A 24,804-nucleotide genomic window follows, 5' to 3' on the forward strand; every position below is an offset into this window, starting at 1 on the left:
TATGTGACCCTTGTAAGTTTTTAAGGGTGGGTGTCACTCTCCCCACTGTTTTCTGTGGTGGGGTCCACTCGAGCTTTGTATTAGCCACTCGAGGGTGTAGTTACCACATATACATCGTGGTGGGGCGTAACTTGGTGACGTCACTTCATAGTCAGCGTAGCTACTTAACCTGTCAGTAGCTAATCCGGGTCCCGTAATGGTCAATATATTGATGAGTCCGTACCGTCTATTTGTGTCAAAGGAGTAAAATAGACGTGGTTGCAATTTAACTGTACCGTATTACTCTACACTGCATTTAATAAGCATTAGCCCACTTCCGCGATTTTGGTACGAAAAGTATTCACCTTTGTCCCCACTCGATGAACGGCGGGGATCGCGCAGGCAGTGCCACGTAGGCACGTGCACTGCGACTCACCTCTTTCAGTATCTACTCGTGCGAATCCCCTCCATCAAAGCTGAAATATTCTCGTGTTCTTCTAACGCCTCTGATGTCTCCCTAAAACGCCTCTTCCCCGTTTCTAGCATGCAACCCATGGCCGTTCCTTCCTCTCACATCCCCTTCTTCCATACCTTCTCACCATAACCTGATGAAACAACAAAATTACGGTACTGCCATGGAAGAAAACCCTAGGAATCTAGGGCTTCTGTCCATCAAGCCGTCGAACCCGCCAGAACTCGTCCAAAAGTCATCGCCTCTGATTCTCGACCGTTTCCGAGTTCTCTTGAATCAGAGGGAGGACGGAATTAGGGTTTCTTCTGGTGGCGATGATGACGAGGATGGTGGGCCACCGACGACGGAAGAGATCGTGGGGATGTATGAGGATGTCCTGTCGGAGCTGACGTTCAATTCGAAGCCGATTATTACAGATCTTACGATTATTGCTGGGGAGCAGAAGGAGCATGGAGAGGCAATCGCGGACGCTATCTGTGCTCGGATTATTGAGGTAGGGTTTTGATGGCGATGGTTGATGCTACTGAGGATGATGATTTATGTTTGGATTTGGAGGATTTTCTTTAATTCTGGATTGAATTTTTGAAAGAGGCTTATTTTATTTTTTTTTTTTTGTTGTGGTTGGAAGATTAGGGGTCGTTTGGATGACTATAAAGTGTTGCAATCTGTCCTATAACTCCTGTTTGGCTTTAAGCTGTAAAGTGTTTACAGGCAGAAGTGTTTGGATAACCTGTAATGTGTGTACAGCCTCTAATGGGGTATTCATACCATCCTTGATTTGACAATGGCATACAATCTAGCTCTAGCAAACACATAGGCTCCAAAAGAAGCAAGAGGCCCCAAAGGACGTGGGTGGAGGTAATAAGAAAAGACTTGATGGCTATGGTCTTGATGAAATTATGGCCCTTGATAAAGTGGAATGATGGAAAAGGATTCATGTAGCTGACTCCATTTATTTGGTATACAGCTTAGAAGATGATGATCATGATGAGTGGGGTATTCACACGATAAACCCCTCTAACATCCTAAAATGGCATAAAAGGGCTTGATTTAAGATGGGTCATTGGGTTGAGTTCACCTTAATAGAGCCCAGGGCCAATCCTTATGCTAAACTAAGCATTAGGTGGACCACAAAAAATGGGCCACTGATTCAAATGCTCTTTTGTGTGGAGAAACTTCTGAATGTAAAGAGTCAAATTAAGAACAATTTAAAGGTTTAGACATAAGCTTTCGATAGTCATCATACAAAACAAGTCTAAAAGTGTGCTTTGGAAATATTTATAATGGAATGTTTTTCTTCACCATATATGTTTAAACTTAGGCCAAAATTTAAGAAAAAACCTTGCTAAGTTTGGTTGTCTTATAAGTTAGCTGGAGGCATTCCACATCATATCATAATTGATGGTTGGGTGATTCTGCAACTCCATCCACATCTTTCCTGCCAATTCGATTCCCTTTCGACATTTCGGTATATTCTGTTGTGAATGTGGTCCAATCTTTGTATCACGCCCCATGGAAGCTGGCTTCTTCTTCGTGGGCTTTGGAGCTGATGTTCTCACATTTGGGGGAGCACTTCGCTTGAACCTTTTGAGCCAGTGGATAGGTCCGCTTTGAATACCATTCTGATTTTGCTATGGCATGCAATCTAGCTCTAGCAAACACATACGCTCTAGAAGAAGGGGAAGGCCTTAAAGGACGTGGTGGAGGTAGTAAGAAAAGATTTAATGACCTATGGTTTAGCTGAAGCTTTGGCCCTTGATAGAGTGGAATGACGAAAAAGGATTGATGTACCTGACCCCAATTAGTTGGGATAAGGCTTAGATGATGACGCTAATGATGGTGTCAATGACAATGATGAATGGGGTATTCATGCCAGACAGATCTTGGAACAATAAATCCCTTTAAAATCTTAAAATGACATAAAAGGGCTTGATTAAGATGGGTCATTGGGTGGAGCGCATCTCAATAAAGCCTGTGTTGGTCCTTATGCTAAATTAAGCATTCGTGGGCTACACAAGTGGACAAACTGATTCAAATGGCCTTTTATGTGGAGAAACCACAGAATATAAAGAGTTGAACATAAACTACCAGAAGAGTTGAACATAAACTACTAGGAAATTAAGAACAATTTAAAGGTTTAAACATAAGTTTTCAATAATCATCATACAAAACAAGTTTAGAAAATGCTTCTAGAAAATATGTACGATGGGATGTTCTTCTCTAGCCATATATGTTTAAACTAAGGCTGGATTTTAGGAAAAAACTAGGTTAAATTTTGTTGTCTTGCAAGGTAGCTAGAGGCTTTCCATATCATATTGTTAGTGATGGTTGAGAGATTTTGACATTCCTCTCGCACCTTCCAACCAATCCAATTCCCATTGGACACTTCTGTGTATCATGTTGTAAAGGCAGTCAGTCATCACATCCCATGGCAAGTCTTCATCGGCCTTGGAGTTGATATCCCACATTTGGAGGAGCACCCTGCTAAAGTTTTTGAGCTTATGGATGGGTCCCCTTTGAAAACTCATCATCCAATGGTGTATATGATTCAAATCCTCCAAAGGGTAATGGGGATATTGGAATGTCATCCATTGGGAAATGCAGTTGGGCCTCCTCTTCTGCAATTTCGACAAGTCCTCTCCGCATATAATCTCTATCTTTACGTAGAGAGGGTGATGCAGGACAATTAACTACTTGCTTTAAAAGCTCGAACTGATAAAGCATGGCGAATTAATCCCTTTATCTCATAGCCTAGGCCCCACGTCCTATGGGTTAGGACCTCGGCCAAACCCCCCTTGTGGGCCCCACTTCACATGTGTTTCGCTTCACACGAGCCACCCACTTCACACAGATGGGGCTCGCCTCACACGAGCCGCTTGCCTCACATGAGCCGCCCACCCCGAATGTGCCCCTGCATCCCACAGGCAACCCTACTTGAGCTTGGTGTGAAAACGCCCCTGCATTAATCACTCCCGGTGAAGAGTCTCGAACACGAGACCTCCCGCTCTGATACTACTTTGATGCAGGACAATTAAACACTTGCTTTAAAAGCTCGAACTGATAGAGCATGGCGAATTAATCCCTTTATCTCATAGCCTAGGCCCCACATCGCATGGGTTAGGACCTCGACCGAATCCCCCTCGTGGGCCCCACTTCACATAGGTTCCACTTCACACGAGCTACCTACTTCACACGGATGGGGCCCGCCTCACATGAGCCACCCACCTTACACGAGCTGCCCCACCCCGAGTGTGCTCCTGCATCCCATAGACAACCCCACTCGAGCACGGTGTGAAAATGCCCTTGCATTAGTGGGAATTGCTTGTTTTGATTTTTTTTTTTTTTTTTTATATAAATCTTAGGGTTTAACTCTTAAAAGACAAAGTTTAAGTATTAGATACTCTTCACTAACATTATATAAATAAAAAATGAATGCGAAGGATATGTGATTCTCTCTTAATTCACCTTTCCATACTTCTTTGTTTGCATTTACACATTTACGTTCTTTGTCTCGACCGAAGCTACTTTTATTCAATGTTATCTTTGCTAGGTTGAAATATTTGCACAATGCTCATAGATGGTTTCTGCAGTTGTTCGTATCTAGAGGGACATGGTACCCTCTCTTTCATTGCCTTTGCTACTGCATTCATTGTAGTTGCCATAAAATAATGGTCGCAACTAACCTTAAAATTTACTTGCTCAAAAGTATGTTAGCCGTGCACTGGTCCATAAATGGAATCCATGTGATGACTACTTTCCGACTGTTGTCGCTTGCTTTCTGTTGTTGAGACATTTCTAAAAATTTTAACACTTAAGAGGCAAGATAAGGTATAATGAAAGAATTATTTGCAGGAAAGTTAAGATTGTTTCAAGTACTGAGAAATTAGAAAAAAAATGATGCATTAATTCTTCAAACAACAATCATTTCGTATAATGTAGTCAACATTAACATTCATAATGAAAAAAGTTTTCGGAATACAATCAATTGACACGCTATCTAGGTTCCCAATTGTCTTACATTGCTTATAGAGATCACATAAATTTTATTAAGAAGCTAACAAAGCGAGGAAAGAATACAAACCCCAAACAAACCAAACAAATGACTAAAGGGGGAGGCCAGCTGAGGCTGCCTTTACAAAAATCGCCCAATCCTTGACTAATGATATAACCCTAGAAATCACATCGTTCACCCCCTCTTTCGCATTCTGGAAACAACGCTCGTTAGTAGAACTCCAAATAACTTTCATCATAGCTAAAATGAGCAGACATCAATAGACTTTATAAGCCTTCACTATGTGTTGCGTAGTCATGATTGCTTTCCATGCTCCCGAAGATCTATACAATGAAGACACTTTAACATACCAACCACCATCCTGCACCCCATACTTGGCTGCAATTAATTTCCTCCATAGGCTACTTTCTTCCTCGCAGAATCTCCATATCCATTTCCTCAAGAGAGCTAAATTCATAGAACCTAAAGGTCTTATGCCAGCCCCCCCTTTGGTCATAGGTTTGCACACCTCATCCCATCTCAACAAATGAAACTTCCTCCCATCCCTCTACCCATTCGATAGAAAATTCCTCTTGGGCTTTTCGATTTTTTCCAGCATGGACCTCAGACATTTGAAAAGGGACATTAAGTAAATTGGCATATTGGACAGAACAATCTTGACCAAGGTGAGGCGATCCCCCAAGGATAAAAATCTGCATGGCCAAGAAGCTAATCTCTGCTCAATCTTCTCGATAACCTTGTCCCACATGCTAGAAATTTTGAAAGAATGTGATTGGGAAACCGTCTGGATCCGGAGCCTTATCCCCACACATAGAGGCCATGACTGATTTAACCTCTTCTTCCCTCACTGGCCTTTCCAAACAAGACGCTTCTTCAGGAGAGAATCGACGAAACTGCAGATTTTTCAATCTCGGTCTCCCCCAGTTGTCACCTCAAAGAAGATTTTTGTAGAAGGAAACAATAGCTTTGCAAATATGCAACTTTTTCATGATAGATTCCCCATCAACCTGTAAACTATGGATTCTGTTAGCTCGGGCTCTGGAACTAGCAATATTGTGAAAATAACGAGTGTTCTTATCCCCTTCCTTAATCCAAATTGCCCGAGATCTTTTCCTCCATCTAATCTCTTTGTCCCTAGCCCTAATTGCGTATCTTTGAGATAAGTCTGACCTTTTCAAGCAATTAGTCTCAGAAAGACCTGAAGCTTCTTCCATCAAATCAAGCTCGCGAATCTCTTCAGCTACTTTATCAGACACCTCTCCTCGCTTCCAAGCACCTCTTTTTCCATAATTTCAGCCTCTCTTTCAACAACTTGAGTTTTCTAATTAATTTGAAGCCTGCAAAGCCGTCCACTGAGGAGGACCACCAATATGGGATTAACTGATTAAAGCCTTCGATCTCCAGCCATGAGAGCTCGGACTTGAAGGGTTTTGGGCCCCAATTTTCCTCATCTATTTGCAGAACTATAGGTCTATGATATGAAATAACCTTTGGTAGTCCCCACTGAAAAACTAAAGGATATTTCTCGATCTAGTCAGCTGATACCAAAAATTTGTCCAACCACGACATAATAGGATTTTCTTGACCAGTCCACGTAAATCTAGCACCCCTTAGAGGAAGATCCACCATCTGATGATGACCAACCTAGGCAGAGAATTTATCCATACTTTTAGTAATCTTACTCCCTTAAGATTTTTCCCAAGGATAACACACCACATTGAAGTCGCCCCCATTCATCAGGGAGCCCCCTCCTAAGTCTAATACTTATCCAATTCCTCCCAGACAAGCTTTCGATCATAATACTTGCATGGCCCATAGACAACAGTGAAGATCCAACGGAATCTCGAGGAAGCTTTAGAGAAAAGAACCAAAACTAAAAACTTTCTCATAAAAGAATTGACTCTATTCCATTTGTCTGAATTCCAAGTAATGCAAATACCTCCCGTTGTCCAATAGCATTAACTGCCACCCATTCTTTTGATTTCCCACCCCCTAAGGATTCGAGCGTACCTTTATCAAAGGACCACAACTTAGTTTCCTGAATAGGGATGATATCAGCCTTCGACTTTTTGCAAATCTTCTTTATTTGTGTCCTTTTGGTCTTGTTTCCCAGACCACGAACATTCCACGATAAAATAATCATTGAGTGTCAACCTTCCCTGTTCTTACCCTTTTCCCTCCTGAAACTCTGCTAGCATTATCGTTATTAATGGAGCATTTGAGTCTCAACAACTCTCGGCAACCCTTAGGAGATCTCCTGGACTTGAGGAGATGGGCCTCGGTGAAATACAACGAAGCTCTTGCGTGGGTGAATCGAAAGAATGCCTACATGTCCTTGTTCGTTACTCCATAGGACTTCCCTACTAATCCTCCTACCCTTTCCAACACGCCCTTGGCCCATCTATGTTGTTCCCGCAGAAATCTTGCTGTGCACTTCCTAGCTGATCAGAACCTTGACAGAGTCATCAATACCTGAATTGGATTGCATCTTGTCAGCGCATAGGGACATCCAAGGTCTCTTTAAACATCTCTCCTTCAACATCCATCTTAGCCAGCGGCAACGCACTGTTTGCTTCGCTAGCTTCACTCTCTATAAATTCGTCTTCCTTGGCAGATAGTGACCAACTATCCTCCCCTGCTTTGGTAGAAAGGTCCTCCTTGTCCTCCCGAGAAAGAGGAGTAGCATCGCTGCCCTTCCTATCCCCCATAGGAGTCGACTTGAGATAAGCCCCGACCAATTTGGGAACATGTAGAAATAAACTTGTAGTCCCTGTGCACGTGACTTTGGGAGAAGCACATGTGGAAGACTTAAGTGACATGTCACGTGTTGGGAAGGTTCAAAGCATAGCCTCTCCCACGTGGGACGAGCTCGACTCGCCCATCTGGCACACATATGACTCCATAGGAACCGCCGAGAAGCTCTAAAGCTGTTGAAGGAGAGGCAAGAGGCTCGGATCAAGGCTTGTGACCTGAGCCTACTTCAACCTCATCAAGCACCCTACATGTGTCCTGATCCGAATTCGTCTCCTTCGATCGAGTTACTGGGGGCAGGAACAGATCTTGGTCTAGATCCAACCCTGACTTATCTCCTACCTTCGGGTAGCTATATTCATCATCTTGTGCTCTCGCAGAGTTGGGAACACCACGCATCATGCCTCAACCCAGATTGGCCTCACCTACCTCTATTCCACTAATGGGAAGGGACCTGTGTTCCCAGCTGGATTTGAAGTTCTAAAGGAGCACCTGGCGCATGCTCCTTCAACTCTTGATTCGCTGCTGTCAGGAATCCTCGCTGGTGGATTGATCTCCCGAAGCCTCCACAAATCCCCCCACCTTGGCGAAATCCCATTGCCCTCCTCCCTTTGAACTGGCATCACGAACCTCCTATCTTTGACAAAAGCAGAGAGGAAGGAGGGAATGATTGAACCCTTTTTTGCCCAGATGTGTACCTTGATGACTCCAACCTCCTCTCTGAGCTTCGTCTTGGGATCCAACTCCACTACCTCCCCTAGGCAAGAAGCCGCAACTGGGAAGAAGTCATAGCACCAGAGTTCCATCAGGACTGACCAAATCAGAAACCATTGATCTTCCTTGTCAAATGCGGAGTACTCTTCCTATTTCTACAACTTAATGATAGGACCTTCTCTACGAAGAACACCCGCCATGATCAGAAGATCGATGTTGGCCCCTGGATTGACTCTTATACAAAGTTCGTTGTAGTTTAAAGGCCTGATCTTGTACATCTCTGATTTCAGTCTGCAACACTCATCCAACCAAACTCTAACTTGGGGGATGGATGCTCCTTCCTTCGTTGTCGCAACAACCGATAATTGGAAAGATTCCAAGGAATGAGCAATCACCTCCTCCCTTACTCTTATCACTTTCTCACCTCTCGTTGCTTCTGTGTCCACCCAAAACTCCGAAGGACTGGTGGGAACATAGGCCACCCCACCTCCAACGCCTCCATCTGGGGAAATTGACCTCCCCTCCCTGATGACTGCCTCGTTGTAAGATCGTTTTCCTAACTCAATTGAAGTGCCGCGCACCGATCTTCCATCTCGAGACCCTGAATCATCCACCTACTTCCCCCCCTCTCAATCAGACAAAGAAGCTTTTTCTGATTTGGGTCCTTGGTCTCTTCAAATTTCGTTTTCTGTCCAAACTAGGCTCTCTATACTCTTGAGTTTCGCGCCACCACAACTTTCTCTATGGAGCATTTCCACCGGGCGATACAGCTCCTCTTCCGAACTCATTCTCATGAAAGCGAAGCCTCTTAGCATCGAGGTGGTCCTGTCCATGGGAAGAACCACATCCATAACCGCTCCTGCCCCACCTAAGACTCTTTCGAAATTGATCGGCATCCAACCTGTTTGATTTGGGCCCTTAGTCTCTTTGAATTTCATTTTCGGTCCAAACTGGGCTCTCTATACATTGAGTTTCACACCACCACAACTTTCTCTATGGAGCATTTCCACTGCGCGATATAGCTCCTCTTCCAAACTCATTCTCATGAAAGCGAAGCCTCTTGGCATCGAGGTGGTCCTGTACATGGGAAGAACCACATCCATAACCGCTCTTGCCCCACGTAAGACTCTTTCGAAATTGACCGGCATCCAACCTGTCGGAAAACCTTTGACAAAAGCGTTGGATAATCCGCAACATCTACCTTGCCACTTTCCTTTTTCTCTCCGCCTTGCTTTGGATCAAGTAGTCGTTATCCACCCTTCCCCTTTGCCCTTCTCTACCTCATAGTCTCCCTTCCTTTCATCATCAGCTACAGTATTGGGAGAACCACCACCCACAGTCGATGTTCTGCTGCCTCCTATCTGCAAATCTGATTTCCTCTTCCACGTCGCAAAAGCTCTATGATAAAATACCTAAAGAGGTTACGTGTTCATGACTCGTGATGAGGAAAGGGTGACAATTTGATATATATGTAAGATTAAAGACATTTACGAGGGTGTTGTTACAAGTGTGAGGATGGTTTAGTAAGAAGACAACTGTTAATCCAAAGTGTAGGGATAACCAAAAGCCAAGGGCAGAAGGCGAACAGCTAAAGGCTTACCTCCTAAAATGGGCTGGCTTTTCTCTTCATGCCAGCTTGGTCTAGCCCTCTTTTGTCATCAAAGTCGACATTGCCACTTTCATCTTGTTCATTGTTACAAACATCTTTATCCTAGCCTTCCTCCTGGCCACCTTCATCTTCCTTGTTATTTTCATTTATTATTTTTGAATTAGGGTTAAGATTAGAATTATCATTCACGATATGATTATGTAAAATATAACACACCAATACTATCTTTACTTGTTTATGTAATGGATACGCTAGTCCTGTCTTTAATATTGGAAATCGTGCATTTAACACTCCAAAGGCATGTTAAATGTTTTTGCCCAATGACGAACGCTGATGATTAAACAAATCTTTCACATCCCAAGGCTGGTAGCCCTATCTGAATTCCTTAAGATGAAACCAGACTTCACGAAAGGATGCTATGAGACCAGGCATGTTTGGAAAGCCAACGTGAACGAGTTAATATTTACCTATAAGGAATATAGAGTACTTGTCACGAATTAAATATTTGGTGTGGGTGAAAATAGTTAATACCTTTTGGAACAACGACCTCGTTTCTCTGTGTGAATCCATCTACCAGCATCCTTGCCCTTCCCACCTTGCAAGATGTATTGAAAATTTAAATTGAAGTTTAGCTTGCCAATGCATTTTTTTGAAATGAATCCCGTTCAATTACGCCACTTGACTTTTTTTAAAGGGACCATTGTTGGAATATGTGTGCCATTTATATCTCCAACACAACCCTAAAATAGAAGTAAATCTTGTTGGTAGTTTTCTTACTCTATTTTAAAAAGAAAAATAATTATGAAATGAAAAAGATGCATATGCTAACATGAAGATACATGAAAAAGTTCGTATTGTTCATTATTTCAGGAGGCACCCTATTCTCTGTGGTTTAAAAAGTCACGATGTATTTTGATGATTCCATTAAGTATTCAATTGAAGTGGGGGCTAATCATTTCACTTGAATGATTGAAATGGTGATGTATTATAAGATTCTCGACATGATGGCTTAAGGTATTCCAAATCAGTTACGTAACGACCGTTATGTAACAGTAACAGGGCCATAACTAGAGGTGTACACGAGTCAAATCGAGTTGAGCTTGGCATAGCTCGACTCGGCTCGGCCACTAGCTGACCCCAACTCGAACTTGGTCCTCAAGCTTGACTGGCCAGCTCGGCTCGGTTCGGTCAGTAGCTCGGGCCAGTTCGAGCCGAGTTCGAGCCAAGATCGAGCCGAGTTCGCCTGTGCAGCATTTTCACAAACACATGGACTGCACCTTTAAATTCTTGCTGTATGTAAAACAGCACCAGCGGTTTTACAGTATTTCATCAAACACCTTGTTGGCAACATCAAAATCAAGAAAAAAGGGTATTTGTTTCATATACATACCTTCCTTGCCACCAACCGACACTTCGTTGAGTCATTTCGTCAAACACTTGGTGAGCAACATCAATATCAAAGTAACCGAGTCACTGAACTGGTTCGATCCGAGTTCGATTCGAGTTAGGGTTCGATCCGAGTCGAGTCGAGCTCGGGCAAGCTCGAACTTGGTTCGAAATTTTTTTGAGCTCAAAAAATCAGCTCGACTCGGCTCGAACTCAGTTTTGAACCGAGCCTTTTCGAGTCGAGTCGAGCGAGCTAACTGAGCTAACTCGGTTCGTGTACAGCCCTAGCCATAATGGCTGATACGGGGGGTGTAACAAGCGATATGTCCCGTATCATAATGGTAACGGACTAACGGTGGTGGCCGTTGTGACCACTGTTACAATTATGGAACACCTTGTGATGGCTAAGCTTATTTGTAAACATGCTAGTTGTTCATCCAAAGATATTCCAAATGTACCGTGTAAGTTGCACTTCTCTTCTATAATGTCTTGCAGGCGAAAGAAAGTCTCTTTACGCATATGAATGAAATCATAGCATGTGGACCCTAGACCATTGACATATGTTGATAGAGTGCATGTCCAATTTCGCGGATGTTGTTGTGAATCTTCTATTATAGAGTTATCCTTATACCAAGAAATTACTGATGCATCAGCTCTGACAGTTGCAGCTAATATATTAAATTCCATATTCGCTTTTTTATCCGAAGTGTCAGAGACTTCTCTGACTCGGTGCTAGAAATGTCCTCGTCCAACATGTTAACTTGCTGTTGGAAGAGAATGAATGTATGATGGTTCATGGACCTTACTTAATTGCTAATTAAAACAAATGGTACATTTTGAAAATATGCTTGCAAATTATACAATGGTCCTATTTCCAGATTATATGACAAGTGGGTGTTTATTGGATGGTTTATGGTAAGAATATCTAATGGTGCCATTTCATCAAACAAGATAGTGGCATACATGGACTTGATTGAAACTGTGATTGGTCGAAAAGTTCATTTATCTGATGATTTGATGTATCATGAACCCAAGATTAAGCTTATTTGATTATCTATCAATCTGATCTGTAGACAACTATTGGATAGTTAAAATGAAAAATATCCAATGGTCGTATGTCGACAAACAAGTGTCCACGAATCAGAGGTTAAGGTTGTTCCGCCAATTTGATTTTGCAATTGTGAAGTGGTGACAGTGGGGTGCACAATCTAGTCAGTTAAAGAGGAGTTAATATATGGCACTTGTACAAATTTTGAGTGCCTATGTATGAAGCATCATATGTAGCCTGAGTATCTTATTACTCTTAATTTTGTTTTTTTCTTTTGGAATATTTGTGAGGCCCATTGCGGACCGTAGATGCCATCCAATGTAGTCAGGTGGGCCAAATTAATGGTGTCTTCATTCAGAACATCATCCCATAAAGTGGGCCCACATTTTTGCGATCAAAACAGAATAGAGAACTTGCATTTGGACCTATTGAAAATTGAGAACATGCCATAAATTCAACTGATTGGGTGATCTAACCATCTGATTTTGGCTATTGACTTTGGACCACTAACCATTGTATTAACTGTCCACATGATGGCAAACAACTGTTAAACATCATCTGAACTGTATGATTTTGGGCCGTTTTAACAAGGTGGGCCACTCCACAAGGATACTTGTGATGGGTACACCTACCATTAAAACTGTGCAGATTGTTGGTGTGGTCCACCTGATTTTTAGATCTTTGTGATTCTTTGGGGCCAAGGAAACAAAATGGGGACTGAAATAATGGACAGATTGGATATATTACATAGATCATGGTGGGTCCAGTGTGTGCACCATCATACGTGTGCAGTGGTGAGTATCATGTGGAGGGAGGGAGGGAGGCACCGCCTTGTGGTAAATCTAATCCTCTGTTTCCAATTTATTTTTGAAACAGCAGTTGTTCCTCTCTCCCCATATGGCCCACAAGGTCGCCATCCCTGCCAGATGCCAAAATTATTTACCCATCTTTATCAATGCCGCCACGATGCCACGATGCCAAGAAAGAGGGGACAAATCCGACATCACCCAAATGGTGTTGGAGGTGACAAGAAAGCTATCCCATATCTTCTTCACAAATGGGCATTGCAAAAACAAATGATCCACCAACTCGGCATCTCTCAAGCACACAATGTAAACATTAGGAACCATTAATTCCCTCTTGCGTAGATTATCCACAGTTAGTATCCTGTTCCTACGAGCCAACCAAACGAAGGAAGCAACTTAGAGGGAGCTCCATACTTCCAAAACTGGTAATTGTGCCCATGATGGGCTGCAAGAGGAGTGAGGAGTTTGTAGAAAGATGAAACGGGGAACCTTCCCAAGCTATGAGCTTTCCAAAACACTGAGTCTTCTTCTACTTCACTAATAGAAGTAGATTTTAGCCTCTCCAAACGGCATAAAAATACCCCCAATTCCTCATCTGATAGCCGTCTTCAACACGGAGGTGCCCATATAATCTCATCTCCCCTCTTCTCGAAGCAAGTGGCAATCATAATGTTTGTATCTGGAGCAAGGACTTCTAAACTTAAGAAATCCTTATATGATCTAGAATAAGCTTGTCGTAGTTAGTAATTGACAATTTTACAATGCTATCTTATAGATAGGATATGTAGCTAATCGATCAGACCAATGTATTTATGTTTGGAATGGTGGGAGCAAATTTAGTATTTTTGCATTATATGTAGATGATATAATATTGGCTGCAAATGACTTGGAAATATTAGAAAAGACTAAATCTTAGATGAACTCTCTTTTTGGAATGAAGACATGTGAAGCATCATATTTGTTAGGAATAAAAATATTAGAGACGAAAAAGGCGTAGCTTCTATGCTTAACCTAGGAAAGGTCTATAAAGAGCTTAAAACATTTAGGTTGGACCATTGGAAACTGCTGCCACTCACTGTTTGTAGATGTCTAAAGTTAAGAAAATTAATCTATCCATTGAATGATAAATAAAGGGCTATAATGGAGAATGATCCATATGTCTAAGCTGTGGGCTTTTTAATATATGCGATCGTACATGTTATGTACTAGGTTGGACATATGCAAATGCAGTGGGATTTTTTTTTAAAGGATGAAATGCAGTGGGAAATGGGAATTATAAGCAGATACCTAAGTGATTAGGGAATTATAAACTGGCCAGAAATGAAAAGGATACTTATGTTTCTGAAAGAAACAAGAGGTGATTACGAGCAGATAAGCTTAAAGTTCATGGATACTTTTATGCAAACTTAGCAGGAAATCTCGATGATCGTCAGTCCACTTCATGACATGTTTTTCCTCTTTGGAGGTGTTGTTTCATAGTTAAGCTGGGTTGTGCTGTCCGCTATACTCCAGAAGCAGAATATATCGCTTTGGTGTTGTAATGCATGCCATTTGGATAAAGCACTTCATACATTACTTGAAGTTTAGTACATCCAATGGACTGATTCTTATATATGTGATATCATGGCAGCAATATCATTAATTAAAACTGTAGTAAATAACTCCAAGGTCAAACACATTAATATTCAATACCAATAAATTTGAGATAAAGTAGAAAAGAATGGACAATTGGTTATCTACCATCAGGAAATGTGATAATAGACCCTTCTAACAAAGGATGTATCAATTTAGATTTTTCAAAGTATGTAAGATTAATGGGACTTGGAAATTTCTATGTTGGGATTCTCATTTTTTTAGGTCCTGATGGGTAATTCTGAAGGTTGGACTAAAAATTTCATGACAGGAAAATGATCATATAGGCAAATACTTGAACAGGAGAAAACCTTACGACTTAAAAACTCTTACCCATGGAGTAGCATTACCCAGAAAGGGTGAAACTTCTACAGGAAGTAATACTTGATGGCGGTAACTAATCACAATGTGTAAATTCCAAATATGGTTGGAAAACCTTGTGACAGGAGTCACAAGATTATATGGCCTGCATTGTCAAGTTGGAGAATATTACTTATAAATGTGCTAGACGTGCATATGCTTTTTTAAGTCCACAATTGATTCTTTCCATGCCCTTCAACAACCGTCCCCAATCCTTCCCTTAAACAAATCCCTTAAATGAACTTGCTAAAGAATAAACAACACATAGGAAGCCTCTTACCAATAACAAGCATTTAACATCTTATATAGAACCCAAAAAATTGCTAAACAACTCTGCGTTTTTGTTTTTCTGCAAGATCCATATTTTTTGTCCCTTTCTTTTTTCCCTTTTTCCTTCCGTGGCTTCTTTTGGGCTGTTTATAGCCTGCGGATGTGCCACTTTTGCACATAGTCCTTGAGTAACCTGAAAATTTATGTTAGTCCATGTCGGTTTGCTTATTGTGGGCTACTTGCATTATCGAATGGATCTTTTGGCATTGAAATCTATTTCTATCCTACCTTATCTTCCAGTACAGTTGTATTAACCACTCGAGGGTGCAGTTGCATGATCCTTCTAAACAGGTGCCAGTCCCACTTTTAATCGCACTTCAGATTCATGCTTCTGCTCCCACTTCCAAACTATTTATTGGGAATATATTGAAACAGATGCTTCCCTGCTTGTGCACCCGAATGCCGCTTCGCTTCACTTCGTGCCACTATATGCTGGAGTTGTTAACCTATAGCATCCAGCTCCCTTGCATGGATGTTTATTCTTTAGTGCTTTGCTTTTGCAGGTTCCGGTTGAGCAAAAACTGCCTTCTTTATATCTTCTTGATAGTATTGTAAAGAACATTGGTCGTGACTATGTTAGGCATTTTGCTGCTCGCCTTCCTGAGGTGAGTATGATCTCTGATGCATGTATGTTCTATTTTTGTATGCTGATGTGATAATGTTGAAGTTGATACTTCATATAGGTCATAATTATGCATACTTAAGCACTCGATAGTTTTGACATCATAAATGACCATGCCATACAATTTGTGATTCTTTCGTTTATGTTTCACAAGGTTTTCTGTCAGGCATACAAGCAAGTTAATCCTAGTCTGCATCCTGCAATGCGTCACCTTTTTGGGACTTGGTCCACCGTGTTCCCATCTTCAATACTTCGCAAAATTGAGGCAGAGCTACAATTTTCTCAACCTACGAGCCATCAATCGTCTAGTTTTACAGCATTAAGACCTTCTGAATCTCCTTCTCCCCGTCCAGGTCATGGTATTCATGTAAATCCAAAATACTTGGAGGCACGGCGTCAGTTTGAACATTCAACAGCGGTAAATTCCAGTTCTGTCTCTCACTATCTATCTCTATAAACACTCACATATACTGTTATACATGTGCACCCATGTGTTTATGTACGCATATGCAATCCCTTAGAGGATCTTTGGATTGCCTATGGATTAAGGCAAAAATCACCTTGGTTTTTAGAAGGATGGATGAAGATCATTGATTGCGTCCTTACTCCTTTGTGTCTGGAAAGATTATCCTTTTATCACCTTGAAATAAAGTTTGCAGCTTTCTATTCCGGGCTAGGCCACCAAATTGTACTTATTGTTTTGAAAATTCAGTATGTTTCTGACAGTCAAAGTATTGGTGGCAATGGGCTGGGCTAGGGCTTGGCTGGATGGCCTTGGTGTGCCCCTAGTTCCCTAGGCCCTGGCCCTAATTAGGCTAAACAGGCCTCGCCCTGGTCCCGGCCCTATAAGGAAAAGAGTGACATGATCAAAGGTTTGAAATAGTCTAAATCTAAGATTTTTTCTAATGCAGGGGCATTTTCACACTGGGCTCGAGTGGGGTCGCCGGTGGGATGTAGGGGCACACTCGGGGTGGGTGACCTATGTGATTTGGGGCGCACGGGGGAGGTCTCATGTTCGAGACTCCTCACTAGGGGTGATTAATGTGCATTTCACACCGGGCTCGAGTGGGGTAGCCCATGGGATGCGAGAACACACTCGGGGTGGGCGGCCTATGTGATTTGGGGCTCACGAAGGGGTTCGGCCGAGGTCCTAAACCCATGAGATGTGGGGCCTGGGCTATGAGATAAAGAGATTAATTCGCCATGCTCTAACAGTTCGAGCTTTTAGAGTAAGTGGTTAATTGTCCTGCATGAGATAAAGGGATTTATTCGCCATGCTCTAACGGTTCGAGCTTTTAGAGCAAGTGATTAATTGTCCTGCATCATTTTCCCCCTTTTTTTCCTACGGTATCCCCTTTATCTATGACGAGGTTTTGATGACAGAAACATAACCCCGGATCCAAAAAGTGCAATACTACAAGTTGAAGGGGACCCTCACTAGTGTCTTCAAATCGTCCATCCTTTCATGTAACTGTGACCCACTTAATTTTTTGACTGGGCCATTCATTGTTGGCCCTGGCCCTGGCCCAGGCCCAGCTCGGCTTGAACACCAGACCTAGATTTCAAGCCTGAGCCTGGCACTCGGGTCAAGTTAAGGGGCCCAAGCCCTTGCTCTACAGGGATGGGCCGGGCAGCCTGGCCCATTGGCACACCTAATCCAAAGGTGCTGTTTGGCCTGTCTCCTCCCTAATGCATCTAAATGGCTGGTACATAACTATCATTTCTATTGTTTATATAATAATGTTGTTCAGTATTTTGTTCACCAGGACTGTCATATCAGAATTTGATATTTGGCTGTTTCACATAATTTGGTCATTTTCTCAGTGCTCTGAGTGGCAGCCGTCTGTGTCACTGCTTGCAGATGCACGAAGTTGATCCCCCCAGGAATACAAGGATGGCAGATTTCATAGAAAGAATGGACAGTGATGCTTCAGCGAGCCCCAAAGGATGGTCTGGAGCTTCTTCAAAATTTCATGTGTGCAATTGCAAGCCTTTTCTTCTCAGTTCCCTCTGCTTTTTGAGTAGTGGCCAAGCAGATGTCTGGCTCCTTAGCCATCTCAAGCTTAAAGATGTGATTTAAGTAAAAATGCGGTGCCACATTTGGCTCCTTATATGCTCGGCACCTGGCCATTAGTGTTTTGTGCAACTCCACTGACAGATTCTCTCTCGTAACAAATAGATCATGTCCGATCATGAATATGTTACTTATTGACAATGTCTTTGTTTGTTTTAACAAAGACATTACTATGCATGCTATCACTTGCTATACCCATAATTTGATGCTTACCACATTATTCAAGCTCTCTAGCCATAAAGAACACCTCTAGATATAGAATTTGTGTTTCTTTTACAAACTTGCAAAGCTGCTTAATTGTCTACTTCGTCTTAGCGTGTTTCCATTTTCTGTGCTGCCCCAACATAAATTGGATGGTTCTGCTCAAGTCATGGAACAATCCTGATTTGGTGGAATTTCTGAGCAGGCTCGTAATCAAGAGTAACTGCATTAGAATCAGTATACTCTAAAAGATGGACCAGTTTATTGTTATTATTAATGTATAAACCATATTCATTCACTTTTTACATCTGCATTAGAATCAGTATACTCTAAAGGATGGACCAGTTTATTTTTATTATTAATGTATAAACCATATTCATTCACTTTTTACCTCTGCAGGAAGTTCAACATGGAAGGGAAGTTTCTTCAAGTGCACAGAACTATGGGCGAAAACTCACCATTGGACATGGTGATTATGAGGTTCTCCCTACACAAACGGGAGCTAGAAGAGTAGGCTCACAGAGGATTGAAGCAGGGCGTCTATCTTCATTAATTGGAGCTGAATGGCAATTGGCAGCTTCAAAAAAGAAGCTTTTAGGGTCTTCACCTCCTTCAAGAGTTGTGCCAGCAAGGTCTTTATCACCACCAGGTGATGATCACTTTGCAAGGGATATTTCTTCTGTAAAGGGGTTTGAAAAAGCCTCACCATCTCATTCTGGATTTGCATCTGAACTTAGCAGGAGTGACAAGGATGGGGAGAGGCGTGGTCACTGGGAAAGAAACTGGTCTGATGATGGTACTCAGAAAATGGAAACTTCTACATTCAACCTTAGTAATGGATGTGATCAGTCACAGCCAAGAGCATTAATTGATGCTTATGGAAATTACAGAGGAAAAAGTACTCCAGATGATAAGCATCCGAAGGTGAAACAGCCTGATGTAAATGGCAATAATAGTAAACCAGCCAGGGCTAAATGGCAGAACATTGAGGAAGATGAGTATGATTGGGAGGATATGAGTCCAACTTTAGCTGATCGTAGCAGGGGCAATAATCTGCCATTTGATTCCCCTCTTGGAAGCTTAAGCACAAGGGGCAGTTTAAGGAGAATGAATGATGTAGCTTTTGAGCCTGATTTCAGAAGAAGCAAGTGGCCTAGTCATGTTCCACTGTCACTGGTCGATGAATCTGCTATTAACATTGAAGATAGGATGCCTATCCTAGGAGTATGGTTCTTCATCCTTTTTTATTTTTATTTTCCCCTGTAATATCACCTGTTTCATTTTAGCGCCAGTTTGGGTGTGTACCTAAAAATGCAGATGGGAGAGCATGTTATGGTGGACACTACCTGTTATCATTCAGTTCTCGCTTATTGAGTACATTTTGTGGACAGGACCTTTTAGCATCTCCTGCCATGCACATTTAGATGGACAATGTGGTTGAGTGATGCACATCAATTCTTGTCTGCATTCTGGGCACATCCAAAGAAAATCTTAGCATTACTGATGGAAGTTTAGAAATTTAATTATTGTTATATCTGAATCTCGTTCCTCTGTTATATTGAAATATAGCAGAAGTAATGAACAGTTACTTTTAGTTTACAATACTTGGGTTTGTAAAGAAAGTTATATGAATAGCGTGGATTTTGTATCCATTCACCAAATAGAAAGTAACATTTTGGGAAACAGGAACTGCTCCACTTATTCTCTTATCAAGTGACTAAAATTTGCAGTTTTTCATTGCAAAGGTAGCTGTTTCTTCTTTTCGGTTTTTGTTTTTTGTTTTTGAAATCAAATTCCAGAAAAACTGATCAGAATGTGTCTCCTGATTTCCATCACTGTTAATGATGTTCGAAGCTCTCTGTATTAACTTGTTAATTTCAGTTATGCTTATCTTACCATGAAATGTTTCTAAGAACTATATGATAAGTTCATGTACAACTTTCTTTCTAGGAGTACACTTGTTCTTTGTTTCACTGTTCTCTGAAGGTTAAGTTGGTCATTTCTTAGGGCCAGGGTTACTATTTATTTTTCTGATGAAAATGAAAATAATGCCCAGAGGCCATTTCTTGGAAGTTTATGAGCTTATTCTGGAATTCCTTTATTTTCTGACTAGAAACAACTTTCAACTTTTGGACTTGGAATTTGATAGGTAACTTTTCTTTCTTGCAGTCTGGTCATGGATTGATGAGTAACAAGTCTCTGAGTCGTTCAGGAACTCAGCATGAGTCATTTTCTCAGTTTCCGGGTTCTCATTACCCTCATGAGCCTTGGAATTTACCCCACCATTTTCAATCAAGAGAGATGGGTTCCCAATTTCCCTTCTCAGAAAGTGGGATTGCTCCATCATCCAGGCAGAGAATGCTTCCTCTGAGTGAGAAAGCACTAGACACTTACGTGCCATTTCAGAGGCCCTCAACTATTCGTCCAATGATGGGATCTTCAAGTGCTGATACTCTGAATACAGGGGTTCCGTCCCTTGTGACTCCTGCATCAACCATTGAGCAGCATCCAGCACAATTGCCGCGTTCACCTCCACTGCCACCAATAACATGGCCTCCGACTCTTAATTCTCGTCAGCCCCCCTTCCTCAGTAGCCTTCCACAATATAAGCAGATTAAAAATCAGTTCAATTTGACGGATGGTCCAAATAACTCTTTGATTTTGTCTCGGCCGCAATTAGATGCTGCTGATGGAAAAACATTAAATTCTACTAAGCTTCTCCAGCTGCCTCATCAGCAGGTTGATTTGATTTCTTTAAATCAGCCAAGCCGGGAACTGGCTGCTCTTATGCACCCGCAGTTTCTCAAGTTGCAAGAGGTTCAAGGAAGTTTTACCCCATATGCTCCAGTTCAGATTCCTTCTCATTTACTGGCACAATCCTTAAGCCATGGACACATATCAGGACAGGGTGCAGTTGGGAATGTGGTTTCGCCCAACCCATTGCCTGGAGTATCTTCTTCATCTGTAACAGTTCACTGTATGCCGAATGCATCTTTTCCTGTTCAGGGGTTCGCCTTACCTCCACTACCGCTGGGGCCACCTCCTGCTTCATCACAGACGGGACCCTCTCAAAATACGGGTCCCATTTTCTCTCATCCTCCTCCTGGTGGTCCATTTTCTGGTCTTATGAGTTCTCTCATGGCCAAGGGTTTGATCTCATTGACGGCACCAGCTGCATTCCAGGTATTTCAATCAAGGATATATATATATATATATATATATATCAGTAACAGGGATTTTAGGGTCCCAAGCCTAGCAAATGCACGGTTTGCTGAGGTTACCAATTTCTTACATGTGGGGACCATAGCTTCATGATCCAGACTGTTGATATGATGGGTCCACTTGAATCTCCTAGATAAGATCCTAACAATTTGATCTTTGGCCTTCCTTTCTGTTGAAGGTGTCCCCTATATATGTAAGGGTGTGAACCCCACTACATTGGAATGAGCTATTATAAGCTTTGGAGCTAGAAATGACTGGACTGAATGGAGCTAGACCTGATGATGATGTAATTATTGCTCCCCAGACCTCTCCAGGGACTGTTGCTGTATTTTCTACTCCATTGTCCAAGTTTTAGCTCATCAATGGAAGGTTTGGGATCTTAAAATCAAGAAGATTTTGGGGCATCCCTCATCCATGGTGGGGCACATCAGATCAAAGATCTGAATTACCAAACTGTGGTCCCACCTGTACCGATTGGGAGTCTCAACAAACTGCACATTTGCTGACACTCAAGGCTGTTTAGTTCCTCTTTCGTAAACTTTCATCCTTCTTCATGCAATTATTCTTGCTTATTTAATAATATTTCTCAAGAAAAAGTACTTTTTTTTTCCCCCCAGGATTCTGTAGGACTTGAGTTCAATGCTGAACTTCTCAAGGTGCGACATGAGTCGGTAATAAATGCACTATATGTTGATCTTCCACGACAATGCACGACGTGCGGATTGCGTTTCAAAGGCCAAGAAGAGCATAGTAATCACATGGACTGGCATGTGACGAAGAATCGCATGTCTAAAAACCGTAAGCAGAACCCTTCACGGAAATGGTTTGTAAGTGCCAAAGAATGGCTCAGTGGCGCAGAGACATTGGGAACTGATGCTGTTCCTGGGTTTTTGCCCATGGAACCTGTTGTAGAGCAAAGGGAGGATGAGGAAATGGTGGTTCCTGCAGATGAGAATCAGAATGTGTGTGCATTATGTGGGGAGCCTTTCGAGGATTTTTATAGTGACGATACTGAAGAGTGGATGTATAAAGGGGCCGTATACTTGAATGCACCAGATGGATCTACAGAAGGCATGCCTAGGTCACAGTTGGGTCCAATTGTGCATGCTAAATGTAGGTCAGAGTCTTCAACGATTCCTCCTGAAGATTTTGGACAAGATGAAGGGGTATGCTATTATTATTTTTTTCTTTTTTGGATTTTTCTTCGTGAGCAACCGGCAACAAAATCTGGAATTGAACATTTGCTGGCACTACAGCTCTAGAACAGCAGTATGAATTGTTATATAAAAGAACCCTGCTATGATGGCTCCTTGGAGTAGGATTACAAACCCGATCTCTCATAAGATGTGCCAATGTGACACTTGTGCAGGATTCCGTCTATTCATTATGTGGGCCCTATCATCTATGTTCCATGGCCTGAAAATCAGCCAAGCCTGGTCTGGTGATCAGATGGGTTACACTTGTATCTCCAGTATGGATCATTGTTCTTTAAAAAAAATATTTATGAGTCCATTATTCAAAAAATTAACCATGGACTTTTTTCCATGTATCACCAACCTGATGATGCAAGCGGCCTGATTTTTTTGGTTCATGGAACATATACGGTGGATCCCCTTGATCAACAACTTTGATCTTTCACACTTGTGCCACAATGGCACATGCAAGAGAATCGGACTCTAGTGTGTAACCATCGCATCTCTTCGTATAGTTTGTAGGACATGCTAATTTTAATTGCCAACCAATTCATAATATTTTTTGTGCTAACGGTATTTATTGTGTGCCTTTTCTGACTAACATCCTCATGTTTTTTTTTTTCCTGTACTTAATTTTTTTTCTTGGTTAATCCAAACGTTGTTGTAGATTTGTAAACTAGAAGTGGAAGAAAGTAGAAGAAGTAAGAGAGGAGAGAGTTGTGAAATGAAGGGAAAGAGGTAGTAGGGTTGGACATCCCCTGTCCTCCTATATTAAGGGAATTTTACAAAGAACTACCTAATTAATACATAATTCACATTCCAGTACCTTTTTCAAAAAGCTACCTCATTAATCAATATAATTATCATTCCACTACCTTTTGTAATGGCTGCGGTCCAAGCAAATGGATGGGTGACTCAGGTGGGCCCCACCATGATGCTTATGTAAAATCCACTCCGACATAAGGTGTGTCACCCTATGTTAGTTGAAGGGCTCAAACATAAGCTCCATCTATGATTCGGGTGGACATGATTGGAAACAGTGTATAGGGCAACGCTTGCCTTCCAAACTGTTTCCATTATTGTGGTCTAGTGTTTTAAATAGCGAATAGTGTATAGCGTAGCATTCATGCCTTTGAAGCATGAGGCATAAGCTACATAGCGTGTAGCGTAAGCTACTCCCTATTACTATGATTTTTCATGAAGGTTGTGCTTGGTTGCACCAATTTCATGATATTCACTAAATTAGACTAATTAATAATGAAATTTAACAAAATTTCATAATGTTTGGTGCAACCAAACCCAACCTAAAGTAATGGGAAAGGGTAATAATTAAGTATAAAGGTAAAGAAAGAGCAACAAAACTGATTTAATACTGTTACTTATATTATTTTTACTAAAAGCATTAAAAAGATTAACTAATTTTAATTGAAAATAGAAAAATGTAACTAATCATTGAAAACATTAATTGATTTTCATGTCATAGTGAAAAATAGATTGTAGTGCGAGCAATGTAGTGTGTAGCATAGTCTATATAGCTTATAGCATATGCAAATTATCATTTAGCATAGGCTACATGCAACTTAGGCTATTTTCGTGAGCTACTTAGCATTAAGGCTAAGCTATGCAACGTAGTGTAAGCCACATGCTACGGTGTAACTATTTTAAAATACTGGTGTGGTCCTCGTGAATCAAGGATGGATATGATTTTTGGGACACAAGGCTAAATGAATTTTTAATTTTTTGGAATCTAATGGTTGGAGTGGATTTTATATAATTATCACGGTGGGCCATGTAATAATTAAGGGTGGACGTCTCTCTCCCAATTGTTTCTTTTGGTTTGGCCCACTAGAATCACATGTCAGCTTGATTTTTTTTTTTTTTTTGGTCTTTGGGCGTAATATTGGACTAAGTATCTAGTGGTTGGAGTGAATCTTACATGAACATCACGGTAAGTCCCGCCAAAATCAAGAGCCACGTCCATATGATCCCTTTTAAAATTTTTTTTTTTTTTTTTAAAATTTTAAAATAATGTCTCTATATAGTTGGAGAGGGGAGACATGACTTGATTTTTGGTGGGGCCCACCATAATGTGTATGCAAAATCAACTCCGACCATTAGAGGCATAATCCCAGTTTAGGGTCATAGTTAAAAAATAAGGTTGACTTGTAATTCAGGTGGGCCACACCAAAGAAAACAATTGAGAGAGAGATGTTCACCCTTGATTTTTACAAGGGCCATCGTGATGATTATATGAAATCCGCTCCAACCATTAGATGCCACACCAAAATTTAGGCCTGATGCCTAAAAATCAGGTCCATCTGTGATTTAAGTGGGCCATGCCAAGGGAAGCAGTTTGGAGGGTGATCATTGCCCTGTACATTGTTTCCAATCAT

General features: G+C 41.5%; 1 protein-coding gene across 6 annotated transcripts in view; it reads left to right on the forward strand.

Moving 5' to 3' along the window:
* The first annotated feature begins 457 nt into the window (after nt 1-457).
* LOC131221364 (polyadenylation and cleavage factor homolog 4-like) overlaps nt 458-24,804 on the forward strand; it is a 39,112-nt gene continuing 14,765 nt past the window's right edge. For 3 of the 6 annotated variants that reach the window (XR_009159211.1, XR_009159212.1, XM_058216612.1), the window contains exons 1-7: nt 459-944; nt 15,603-15,704; nt 15,876-16,139; nt 17,583-17,696; nt 18,396-19,220; nt 20,166-21,179; nt 21,836-22,384. Coding sequence is in view for 1 of the 6 variants with exons in the window: in XM_058216612.1 (XP_058072595.1) it covers nt 588-944; nt 15,603-15,704; nt 15,876-16,139; nt 17,583-17,696; nt 18,396-19,220; nt 20,166-21,179; nt 21,836-22,384 (3,225 nt within the window). In the remaining 5 variants the exon portion in view is untranslated. Of the gene's footprint in view, nt 945-15,602; nt 15,705-15,875; nt 16,140-17,582; nt 17,697-18,395; nt 19,221-20,165; nt 21,180-21,835; nt 22,385-24,804 lie in introns of all 6 variants that reach the window. The other 3 variants (XR_009159213.1, XR_009159214.1, XR_009159215.1) reach the window with 3 other exon arrangements.

The sequence above is a fragment of the Magnolia sinica genome, chromosome 12 (assembly GCF_029962835.1).
Source record: "Magnolia sinica isolate HGM2019 chromosome 12, MsV1, whole genome shotgun sequence".
NCBI lineage: Eukaryota > Viridiplantae > Streptophyta > Magnoliopsida > Magnoliales > Magnoliaceae > Magnolia > Magnolia sinica.